General features: G+C 39.1%; 1 protein-coding gene across 4 annotated transcripts in view; it reads right to left on the bottom strand.

Moving 5' to 3' along the window:
* CCDC50 (coiled-coil domain containing 50) overlaps window positions 1–10,366 on the bottom strand; it is a 66,354-nt gene extending 55,988 nt beyond the window's left edge. For 2 of the 4 annotated variants that reach the window (XM_039850739.1, XM_039850741.1), the window contains exon 1: window positions 9,708–10,366. In XM_039850739.1, coding sequence (XP_039706673.1) covers window positions 9,708–9,756 — 49 coding nt within the window. In that variant the 5' untranslated portion in view covers window positions 9,757–10,366. The remainder of the gene's footprint in view (window positions 1–9,707) is intronic. The other 2 variants (XM_039850738.1, XM_039850740.1) reach the window with 2 other exon arrangements.
* Window positions 10,367–12,876: the final 2,510 nt, after the last annotated feature.

Below are 12,876 nucleotides of genomic sequence, written 5' to 3'. Positions count from 1 at the left end.
CTAAACAGATAATCAATTTTGAAGTGTTCTGGAAATTTCTATGAGGTGTAAATTTTTTCTTCTTAAAAAAAAGAAAAAAATGAGAATATGTGTCTATATTTTTTAATGTCACTAAGAAAATAAAATGCTATCATGAGTTCTATCAACGAGTCCCCAACAGCACCACTACATTAGCTATAATAACTGATGTTAATAGTGATAACCGACATATCAAAAAAAGTTCAATAAGGAAGTTTTTAAAAATTTCATTGAAAATGGTCCAAAAAAAAAAAGTCAATTTTTTAAGTAAAGTACCAGGGTGTAAAATTTTTTATCTTTGCTGGTCAAAAGGTCTCTGCCACAATTATTCATTTCAACCTTTGCAGCATGAAAGCAGCCATAGGCAATATGTAAACAAATGAATAAGGATATATTCAATAAAACTTTACTTATAGATACTGAAGTTTGAATTTCATATCATTTTCAGGTCAGAAACATTCTTCTTTTTGTTTTTCAGTCATTAAAGTATGTAAAAACTATTATCAGCTTGCCTGCCATATAAAAACAAGCAGTGGGTGAACTGGATTGGGCCAAAAGCCATAATTTGCAGATCTCTATTTTAGAGAAACAAATTTCAATTAATAGAGGAAAGAAATGATACTCATTCCTTAACACTGATAGAGAAATGAGCTGCCACTGTAAAACTTAAGAAATAATGATTCCTGCATGAGGATGACCACAGTATTCTCAACCAGTATAATCCAAATGTCTAAGTGCATAATCTGGGTATAAAAACTACAAATTCCTGGGACTGTATCTAGAGATTCAGTTGTTATCAAGTAGGGCCAGGACTTTTTTATATAGTAAAGCTCCCTATATCATTCTCATGTTGCACCAAGGTTTAAAAACCATTGACATTTGCTACACACACACACACACACACACACACACACACGCACACAATATGTGTGTGTATATATATATGATACAAGACTTGAATCCAGAATATGTAAAAAACTCTCAATAAAATTAAGAGTCTGATTCTTTTTAAAAAAGGCAAAAGCTTAGAACACACTTCAACAAATGATATAAGAATGGTAAATAACCACAAGAGGCTCAACACCATGTCATTAGAGAAATACAAATTTAAGCCTCATAACACCTATTAAAACAGCTAAAATTTTAATTAAGAAAAAAATAAAAAGACCCTGACAATACAAAGTGCAGGCAAAGATGCTGAGTAATTGGAGCTCACCTACATTGCTGGTGGAAATGCAAAATGATACAGCCACTTTGAAAAACAGTCTAGCAGTTTCTTACAAAGCTACATATACATTCTCCCCTATGGCCCACTACTGCCATCCTAAGGTACTTAACCAGGAGAAATGAAAACTTATAGTCACCATAAAAAAAGTATGCAAATGTTTACAGCAACTTTATTTGTAACAACCAAAAATGAAAACAACTAGTGAATGGATAAACAAACTGTAGTGCAGCCATACACTGGAACTCAGCAATAAAAAGGAACAAAATTATTTATATGTACAACCTAATAGCAAATGTTATGATAAAAGAGCCAAATTCAAAAAGCTACTTATTGTATGATCCCTTTTATATGACATTTTTACACAGCCAAAACTGCAGGGGAAGAAAATAAATCAGTGGCTGGCAGGGATGTGAAAAGAAGTTTGGGGGTTATGTAACTTGTCTATATCTTGATTGTTGTGGCAGTTACAAGACTCCACAGATTTGTCAAAACTCAGAACCATATAATAAGGATAAATTTTTATTGTATGTAAAGTATACCCCAATGAATCTGACTAAAAAGAAAAAAGGAAACATTGATATATAAACAACGCTGCTTATACACTGGTTCTGGTTTATCAGAAAGTTTTCACTGTTTTATGACAGCGTATAGTTACCAACTATCATATGAATACCTACATATTTTAATGTATGTGTGTGTTTTTAATGGAAACTAACATTTACTTAGTATTTACTCTGTGCCACTGTAATATTTTTAAATCTCCCAATTTCCATCTAACAAATGTAGAAAACTAAGATTCAGTAACCAAATAACTTAGCCAAGGTCACACAGCTAGTGAATGACCAAGTGGTAATGCACATCAAGCCTGCCGGGACCTAGAGTCTGACCTCTTTTGCATCAAGCAGCTCTCTTTAAATGGGTTTATTCTGAAATTAGCCCACATGCATACCAGTTATCAACCCCCCTCAGTAGCTTACAATAGGTTATGATGATCCCTCATGGTTCTGTGGGTCAACCAGGCTTAGTTCGGTGGTCCTCACATGGAGTATCTCATGTGGAAACCAGAACATGGCAGTGGAGGCTACAGTCACCTGAAGGCTCAGCCAGGCTGTACGTCCATATTATACATATAGCAGTTGACACTGGCTGTTGGCAAAGAGCTTAGCTGGGGCTGTTCAACCAGAGCAGTTTCATGTGGGCTCTCCCTGGGGTTTTGGCTTCGCCTAGCATGGCAGCTGGATTCTAAAAAGAAGCTTGCCAAGAACAAGTGTTCCAGAAGACCCAGGCTGAAACCACAGGGCTCCTGGAGATTGAGTCTCGGAAGTCACGCTCCATCATTTCTATTATATCCTACTGGTCAAAAACAAGTCACAGAACCAGCCCAAGTACAATGAAAGGGGACTACACAAAGGTATGAAACTGGGAGTTATGGCTTGTTAGGAGGTCATCTTCAAAGACCAGCTCCACATACCCTCACCCCATAGTAAATTAGATTATTTTTAATTTCTTTAAACTAGTCTAAATTTTCTACAATATGTACATATTGTTTTGTAATCACAGAAATATTTTAAAACATATTGTTTTTCCAATTTATTTAAACTAAAATAACAAACAGTCACCCACTTCTCATACCCCCCACTCCACCACACCTCATCACTGCCTCTAGCAATCAACAATGTGTTCTCTGTATCTATGAGCTTAGTTATGTATGTATGTATGTATGTATGTATTAGATTCCACATACATAATAGAGATCATACTTTGTTTTTCTCTGACTTATTTTACTTAGTATAATGTCGTAGAGGTCCATTCATGTTGTGGCAAATCTTAATGAGTATATGTTTTTTTAATGAAATAATGGCAAAAATAAATAGTTCTATTTGGTGTGTGTTTGTCCTTTTATGCTAGTTTCTACATTCAAACATCTGGGAATAAATGGTCTAAATAATCCCCAAGGTTGTTTCTGAATATAAAAACCAATTATCCTTTTTAGGTCTTATCCAAGATCTAGGGTATCCTAATTTTACAGTTTTGAAGCACCGGACACTTTTAAATGGGTTATCAGTTAAAAACATTAATCCCAAAGCCCTTCCAGTGCCTACTTCTGAAATTGCAAATATAGCTGTGATAAGGTTTGGTTTCTTCCCTCATAGGTCAGAGCACCTCAATTCAAAATATGTTCCTTTACTTAGAGAAGTGGAATTTCAAGCAGAGTTTACCTAAGTTTTGTGGTATCTCTAACTGCATTCTTCATGAGCAAGAGAATAAAATATTGCTTTTTGTTACTGAGGCAAAATTCATTTATCTCAATAAAAACTGCCTTGTTTTTATTGAGATAAGAACTGAGGAAAAACCATGGCCTATGGCTTTCTTTGAGTTTATTTTCCTAATATGTTTAATCTTAAAATGTCCTAGCCTTTAAACATTAGTCCCTTCAGGGTGAGTGTACCAGAGAAGAAATGCATCTTTTAGGTTTCTTAGAAAAAACACAAGCAGGATTGCAATCTCCTATAGTTCACTCAGTAATTCATTTGCTGAATCAAAATAAGGCCTAAAAAATGTTTTTGATTAAAAATAAATTCTAAGCTCATTAACCTTCATATCAAACATTATTCCTAAAATAACTTCGGGAAAATCTGAAACTGTTTTGTCACTTATTTTCATTCGACTGTTTTAAATATGAGACAGTATTAATGAAACACATGAATGGCAGCTCTTATGTATCTACAGAATAATTTTAAAGAATGAGAAGGAGGGCATGAAAAAAAGGGAGAGAGAGAAGGAGAAGGTAGGAAATGAGGGAGACAGTGAGAAAAGATAGAAGGTGGGAAAGGAGAGGGGTAGGAAGACTGGACTGTGTAAATACTCAGTTTTAAACTTTTCTAATTCTAGCCCCAATGTGCCAACTCCTAGCTACCTAACTTCAGTAGTTTGGTGCCAATCACTTCTCCAACCTGCCCCTTAGATTTTCACCTAGAAAATGAGGAAGTTGGTCAAGATTACTGTTTTTTAATGCTTTCTACTCCGAGATCCTTTTAAAAAATACCTATTAACTTTATAGTTTCCCCACAAGGGAGAAGCTGTCCTCTAAGCACCTGTTAGTTAAAACAAAACGAAAACAAAAACGTTTAATGATTTCGGAAATGTTCATTAAAAGAATCTATATTTTACAAATAACAACTATATCCATTTTTTTAAAAATCATTGATTCGTTTAATAAAGTATTGCATATCTGTATATAGCAATAAACTGAAAGATTTTTCTCTCTCTTATGTGAGAAGCATTTTGGGTCCACAAATAAATTTAGAGGGTCCTTTATAACTCCTTGAACTCTATACAACTGCCTGTCCACCAGAGTAAGGCTCATGTGCATGCACCACAGGACATTTTTTATTGTGAAAGCACCATCCCTCAACAGATGGCACACAGCACTTAAACTGTTTTTTTTCTTTTTACTGTATCTAAGATTCTTTCCAGCTGTCAATTGTGTGTTGTTGCTTTGCACTTAAGGGGAAAAAAAATCAAACCTCTAACTCAAATAAAAATCAAAACCACCAAACAACATTTTTTAAATGTGTTACTAACATTTTATCCTTAATGATTACCTCCAAGGCCAGAAGGAAGAGCTTGGAATTACTTTACTTTCTATGCTATACTTATCTATGTTCGATGAATTCTATTTATAATACATACTTATTAGAAAATAAACATTAGGAAAAAAGATTAAAAGTTTTTATAAATTTAATACTGGTATTATGATATGTGATGCCCATGGTTAAAAGACATTATCTCTGCCTTTTAAGAGCTTATATTCTGAGAAGGAATATGAAATAATTATGCCAAAGATAGGAATCCTGACCCAACAGGGAGCATCTATTAATACATTCATTTATTCACTCATTCATTTGCACATTCAAATATTTGCTGAACATTTGCTGACTAAGTAAAAGACCTGAAGCCAGATGAGGGTAAAAAAAAAAAAAAAAAGACATAAACCTGCAACTCAAGAAGATCTATCCATGGTCTCATTAAAAAAAAAAAAAAAAGACCAAAAAAAAAGCTGTGGAATTCTGAAGAATAGAGAAAAGGAGTTTGCCCTGGTACCAGATAATATACATCTCACAGTCTGTCATCACATTAGATGCATGTGATATGCTTTAGATCTCTAGGACTAATTGGTTAAAAGCACCAGACATATTTTTCTATCTTTCCCCTTAAAGTTCTGGATTTATGCCATAAACTTAATTTACCCTATCATGCCACTGGGGTTTCTTGGACCTAAAAGGAATTAGTGCTTTCTAGGTATACTTCCGAAAGTGTATTAACTTTTATCTTTCACTAAAGAAAAAGGATCTGCTCTCAGAATAAGCTACCTTTACTTCAAAAAATAAGTCACTACTGACTGCATATATTTCAGATGCTGAATGTGTGTGTGTGTGCACACATGCACATGCACACACACACAAACACAGTTAATTTAGGAGATGGTGGACTCTTCCATCTGAAGAACAGTAAGAATACAAAATGCATAATAAAATTCCTTACTGCCATTAAGGAAAGAAAAAAAGCTGCTGGCACTGGAAGGAAGATGGTTACATGGCTAGAAGTGGGAAAACTTGCAAAGGAGTTAAAGTTTAAAAGGGTCTAGAAATGGCTTTCATGTACTTAATGCTCTTAAATCAAAAGTTTAAGATAATGTGAAACCATTGTTAGATGGGAGAAAAAGCAAGATTACAGTGATAAGTGAGCAATTCAAATTAACTTATGATGTGAGAATTTAATTAGAGAAAACAAAAAGGAAAGTAGGGATTCTGGACTGTTGTTTCAGAAAGAAAATTCAACAAGGAAGCTAGAATTGACCAAAAATCTAAGTTTGTTAAATGATGAAAAGTGCTCATTTTTAGAAAATATATTCCCAGCTCTGATCTAAACTAAGGAACTTTCAGAATATTATTGTAACCTAACTATACCTTTGTCTAACATTCACAAATTGCATGATACGTTTGAGTTATACATCTATTGATTAAAAAATGGCTGGGAATTATTTCAAATCTTGTTGCATAGAACCTCAAATGCTTCAGAAGAAATAAAGCATTATTCCTAACTACTGTCAATGGTATTTCCATTACAAAAAGTACGCAGATGTTCCAAATATGCTTTTAAACCAGAAATAATGTTTTGACATTTAGTTAGACTTAATTCTTTTCACCTACATTTGAACTCCAATGTGCCCCTCTGTCTCCTATTTTAAGAGATTCCCAAGATAAAAATACTGCCCTATTTGGTTTTTTTTAAGGTCTGTCCAAATGATGAATATCTTTGACCGCCTTAAAAAGTAAGTGAGCACTAGATTTTAACCTAGAAAAGAAAATTTTCAAATATTCCCTTTCCCTGACGTCTGCTGCCATCCATGACCTGTTGAGATATTCACAGCAAAGGTCACAGGGCACCCTTCCCCCTCCTAAAGAAAATGCAGTGGGAAGGGGCAGATCCTCACCACATTATTGTTCTCAGTCTTTATTGGAATCTACCCCATGACTCCAAATTGTAATTATATATAAACCTACTAAAAGTTTAGATGGAAAAAGAGAAGTGGAAGAGACAGCTTTTCTAAAATGGGGTTTAAAAATATGTGCCAGACTATTAAGCAAATTATTACTGAACTTCCTTTTCAAATTGAGTTAAAGTTTCAGTGTTAAGAATAGTCTCACTGTGCATGTTTTACCCAATCATGAGCACCAACTTTACTCTCTTTAATTAGCATCCAATGATATTGTTAAGAGTAACTGGCCCATAATTAAGAGTTTTATTAGAGAATGATACACTTTATTAGACTTGAATATTTCTCAGATCAAAAACTACACCACGATTAGGATGCTGCTAATATATCATTTCCTTTGATGATCTTTAAACCAGAAAAGTCAATGCTTACAAAGACTATGATCTTGTCAACAATTTGACCACCGTCAAAATCAATATTTAATCCTAACTTAATGAAAGAGTCACGTTAAATTTCTTTACCACTTTACCATATTGTATAAACTGGGTTGCCAAACACTATATTAGGTGAAATGAAAGCCAATTCAAATGTTCAGCAACAGAAAAATCTTGCATTTTTAGATAGAAAATGTTTGTTGAACCCCTTGAAAATGAATATACTAGAATAAATCATTCATGTCTTGGTTAGAAACTGGAAGATTAAGAGTAATATAAATGCATATACATAAAATTAGTTTCAAGTTTGTTCCAGGTCACTGAACAGTAGAGGGAACTGGGCAAAATCACAGCACTATATGATTAACACTTTACATGTTAAGGTTGTGTTTGAACTCCAATTCTACTCATCACTCACCCTCAAGGAAGCACTACACACTGCACAAGGATGACTGTCCTTACAGCAGAAACATCATACACACATTCTCCCTCTCTCCTTCCCTCCTTCCCTCTCTCTATCTCTCTCTCCTCTCCTCCTCTTCATCTCTCCTTCCTTCCCTCCCTCTCTGTCTCTCTCTCTCTCATACCCAAAAGACTAAAGACAAGCAAAGATACTCAAAGACTATGACTTTCAAAGTGTAGATGTGTCTTTACTATCACTCAGGCTCCCTAGTCTTGACAATGCTATGAAAACCACATTTACATGTGAATGTCATACTCTTCACCAAAGCCTGGCTGGGAACTAGAAGGCTGAAAAACATTACTGTTAAGATTTCAGGCCTAAACTCTAATATCCTTCAGGAACAACAGGACGGTCCCAGGCCTAACCCCATTAAAAATTCCACAGAAAACCAGTAACTTTGTCTCCTAGTATTTGGATGTCTGGGAAAGAAAGTAGTCAAGCTTTCTTGGGATTTTAGGTTTTACCTGAGCACCCACAAGACCATTTCAGTCAAAACAAGTTGACCAAGAAACACGCAGTTTCAAGAAAGCAAAGAATCTTATTTTCGATTCCACAATTCCAAGAAACCTCAGCCCACAATGCTCACTTGAAAGAAATTGATGCAGGACAGGGCAAATTTCCCCAAGCCCTGCACTGAGAGAAGGGTCCTTTGGCGGAGAGTGTAGAAAGAATTCAACACACATGCCAAAGTTAGGGGCAAAAGGAAAGTTTATTAAAGAGGAGGAAAGGCAAAGACTAGAGAAAGCAAAGACAAAAACCCAAGACAAGGGGGGAAAAAAGCCCCATCTGTCGGAGGATACAGTTTATATATCATTCTTTAGTTCCTATGAGTTAAAAGACTTTGTTTACCTATTTCCTTTGATATGGACATACAGTGAGGAAGGAAAAGAGTTTGTAGTGTGAAAGGACAGCTGCCAGGTCCCAGCCTTTAATCTATAGATTTTAGCCATAGGTAAGGAACGATTTTATTTTGTGGTCGGCAGCCACTCACTTAAAGACTGTTTTCCCTACTTCCCCTTCCACAGGTGTGGGAAATGGGTTGTTAGCAATCCCGACAGAAATCTTCCTTTATTCTGCAGGTGTCCTCCAGGCCTGGCTGTAAGGCTGATCAGTATGCTGCAGCCTCTGAATGTAATTTGATTTAACATTTTAATTCTCTTGCCTCCTCCCTAAATTATTATGACAGCCACAACAAAGACAACCTTTACAAACCAGGATAGTACCCTGGGCCTTCAATGCTTCCCAGGGCCAAAGAAGAGCCAAAGACAACCTAAAGGTTAAGATGATCCAGCACCCAAGACCTCAATGAAAACTGCTAGGTCTTGGGACAGCCAATGAAAACAAGGGAAGGGAAATCAAAGGGCTACTTGCTGGTAGCCAAGCCAGACCAGTACTAATCAAGCTTTATTTTCCTGGACTTCAGTACAGGGAGCCATTAAAAAATCAAGGTCACCAGTCAGTGCCCCGTTCCCCCTCGCTCAGTGCTTTTTGTAAGAAAATGCTCATAGCAGCTTCCCCACCCGCCGCCACGCTGGGCAGTGCCAAGACTAAACTTCTAAACCTCAGGGAAGGTAGGAAAGTCAGCCAGCCAGACGCCGGGCTAGGGGAAATAGAAAGGAGGGAAAGAGTCAAGTTTCAAAACAAAGGCTCCACAAGGAACTGAATGTCAACCCCTCCCCATTTCCTAGCCTTCAAGCCAGCAAGGCTGGGCCTTAATCTTTAAGAACACAAATAAGTCAAATTTACCTAGCTCCTGAGCGTTCACTAAGGGCTTGGCTATTCACTAGAACATTTGCACAACCACTTGCTGAGGGTGGTGCTATCCTCTCTCCTCATCTCACACAGGGAAAAAAAAAAAAACCACATGAAGCCTAGAACGCAAGTGACTTGCCTAAGGTCCCACGGTAGAGCCTAAACCCAATCTCTTTCGCGGCCAGGGCAGGCCAGCACAGGTGGGCGCCGCGACCCGGCCGCGGGGGCCGAGGGGCCGACGTGCCTGCCAGGAGGGAACCGGGGCTGGGAGAGGGGAGGGGCCCTGCGCGCGGTTCAAGACCCGGCCCCTACCTTCCTTGACTCCCGGCAGCTTAGACTGGTCGATGCTGACTTCAGCCATGTTGGGCCAGGGTCCTGGCCGCCCCTCTCGCCTGCTTCCGGGCTGCCGCCGGCACCGAAGGCGACCCGCGCGCAGCAGCAGCAGCAGCAGCAGCAGCGCCCGACGCGGCGCAAAGTCCGGCCGACAGCGCGCGCGGGCCCGGAGGTGGGAGCGGGCCGCCGGGCAGAAACTGGTGACAAAGGCGACGGGAGACTGGCCCGGCGCACCAAGCTGGCGGCCCAGCTGCCCCGCCGCAGCCACCTGCTCCCGCGCCCCCAGCCCTGATCGATACCAAATATCCGGAGCCTGGAAACGGACTCGGGCCGTCCAGTACGGAGGGAGAGAGGAGACAGAAAGGCGGGCGAGCGGGCGGGCGGGCGGGCCTGGGTGGGGAGGAGGAGGGGAGCTGCAGGTCTGTAACCGCAATTGCGAGTGGCTGGAGAGCGAAGATCAGCTCCCGCGGCCGCCTCCCTGCTGTCTCCTTTGTGTTGTGTGACGCGCCTGTGGCTGGGGCCCCGCTTTGCCCCCGCCCCCGGGCCCTGCCTCTCCCAACGGAGGGTCATATCTTTAGGTGGAAGCTCGGTGTGTTGAAGGCCTCAGCAAAAGGCCGCACGGGTCACCCAGAATATAATCGTTACTGTCAGCCGTGTAGTCAGCATTCTATGCTGTGGTTCTGTGGCTGAGATTTGCACAGGATACTTCCTGTGTGCCTCTCCGACACTTTTTAGGGGAAAGATAATATATGGGCATAAAAAAACTAACACAACGTACAGAACTAAAGAGTAGCTGATAAAAATCTAGGCCAGTTTAGAGAAGAGAGTGTTCACAACCAGCTGGGGAGGACTGAGTCATTCATTCATCAAAAGTGCATGAATGTCTAGTCTACTGAATGCGACGGGGTACGGGGGTAGGGGGGGGGAGAGCGTGATAAAAATGTGTGTCAGACATCTCTTATGGCATGTCACACGTTGGACTATAATTGTGACATTTTTATCTCCTGGAATAGGCGACATGCATGGCCTGTCCATCTCCTGGCAACGGAATTCTCCCTTCTTTGAGAAACTCGCCTCAGTTGTGAGTTCCTCTCCCTAGTTTGCACAATCATAGAACTTCTCCACCACCATCACTCTTCCTTCCTCTCCCATCCACACACTTTCATCTAAGGATGGGTGTGTGTGTGCCCAAGCCAGGTCAGAATACTCCCCTGGGCTTATTACATAAAGAGAGACAGATAAGTATTCTATTTCCTGTGGAGGAGGTTTGCCCTCATTAGTAGACCGTGAAGCCAAAGTGAAGACAGAAACAAAGGTAAGAAAAAGATGAAGAGGGTGTATTCTGATGTTAACCACAATAGCAAACTAGGGGAGCCTTGGAGCAGCTGGGGTCCCTGCAGATCTTGGATTCTGGAGTCAATCCTCAGCATCCTCTCAATTTAACCTAGTAATTTTAGTACTTTAAGTGACTACTAAAATTTGATTTTCTGCCACTCACAGCTCAGAGTCCCAATATGAGAGGTCTCATGGTTTTATTTGCACTTGACACTGAAAAGATTGGCAGACCTTAGGCTAATAAAAATTTAGGAGAAGACTTTCTAGGCCAGAGGGTAGCAAACTATGGTCCACAGGCCAAATCTTGCCCACTGGATTTGAATAACTGTTTTACGTTTTTAAACGGGTCTGTTTTAAGTGGTTATATAAATACAACATAATACTTTCAATTTTGCCTCTTAGGTCTCAAAGTCTAAAATATTTATTATTGGATCGTTTTCAGAAAAAGTTTGCCGACCCCTGTACTAGACAGAAAGAACACTCAATAGTTAAATGTGTGACTAGGGAAGAGGTAATATTAGAAAGGTAGTTTTATGAGGATTTTTAAGTTCCCTACCTTTTAGTGACTTTTTTTTTAACTTCCTTTGGTCATAGAGAATATTTATAATAGCAATATTTTCTGTTTCTCTCTCCGAATCCATTGTCTCCACTTCTCTGTCATGCTCTGCCCTGGGAGGCTGACATTTATGATTACATGACCAGGGCCTCCTTGCCTGTAGCTTTCTGTTGAGATCCACCAGTGCAAAACACTGGCAGAAGATCACAAGAAGGTAGGAGAGAAATATCAAAATAGGTATTACACTCCCCTCCCCTTATGCTAGGCCAAAATTTTGGCCATAGAGTGTCCCTCTGACTACAATACCCATCCAGAGACCTCTTGTTTTATGGCTCCAACTCTCTCTAATAATACCACTTCCTTCCAGTGCCCTTTCAGGCCTAGGATGCTAATGGCTTCTCAGTCTTGCTGGTTCCTTAACTATACCCACACCACTATAAATAGTCCCTTCATTATATATATATTTTTTCAGTTAACCTATTCTGAGTGTGGCTTCTGTCTCCTGCCTAGACTTTGACTGATATGTAAGATATGCCAAAGGGTCACTGCTTTGTTTTCTTTAAAACTATCCACAATTTCTTATGACCTCCATAAGATCATAAGGTATATTTAATTATTCATATGACCTCTGTGAGGTCTGTAACCGCAATTGCTTCTGTCCCATCCTTTTTTAAACCCATTTCAGTCATACCTTTTAGCCCCACCAGTCCAAAAACGCTATTTTTATTAGCATTAACAATGACCTCTGTGTTGCCGAATCCAGAGGTCATTTCTCAGCCCTCCCTCCCCTGATCGGCTAATCATCACCATGTAATGGATATGATCCTACCCACTGTCTTGAAACAATTTTTTTGATTTTGTACTTTTGTATTTTTGCTTATTTCATTTATCTCCCAAGATGATTCTATACCACTGGCCACATTGTTGAAAAGTGACCTAAGCCAATGAAAGCTCATTTGGGGGGTTCTTTTGTATAGTCATATCTGCCAAGCATTGGAGATATTTATAGGCTAACAACTCCACCCAGTATCTCCCTATCAGGTTATAAAGAAAATTAAGTCTGAAACCAAATTAATATATATAGAGAGAGAAATACACATTTATCAGCAAGTAGTACAAAAAGTCATAAAACCTTCTCTGAAAACTTGATAAAGTCCCAATTCCTTATCCTTTTATGGGCTCTGACGGTATGGCCCATAAAAGACTTGTGCACACACAGACATTTTGGAATCATGCCCTGGGCTGCAAAAAGTAAAG

The sequence above is a fragment of the Pteropus medius genome, unplaced genomic scaffold, assembly GCF_902729225.1.
Source record: "Pteropus medius unplaced genomic scaffold, Ma_sr-lr_union100, whole genome shotgun sequence".
NCBI lineage: Eukaryota > Metazoa > Chordata > Mammalia > Chiroptera > Pteropodidae > Pteropus > Pteropus medius.
This window is presented reverse-complemented; position numbering and strand designations above follow the sequence as displayed.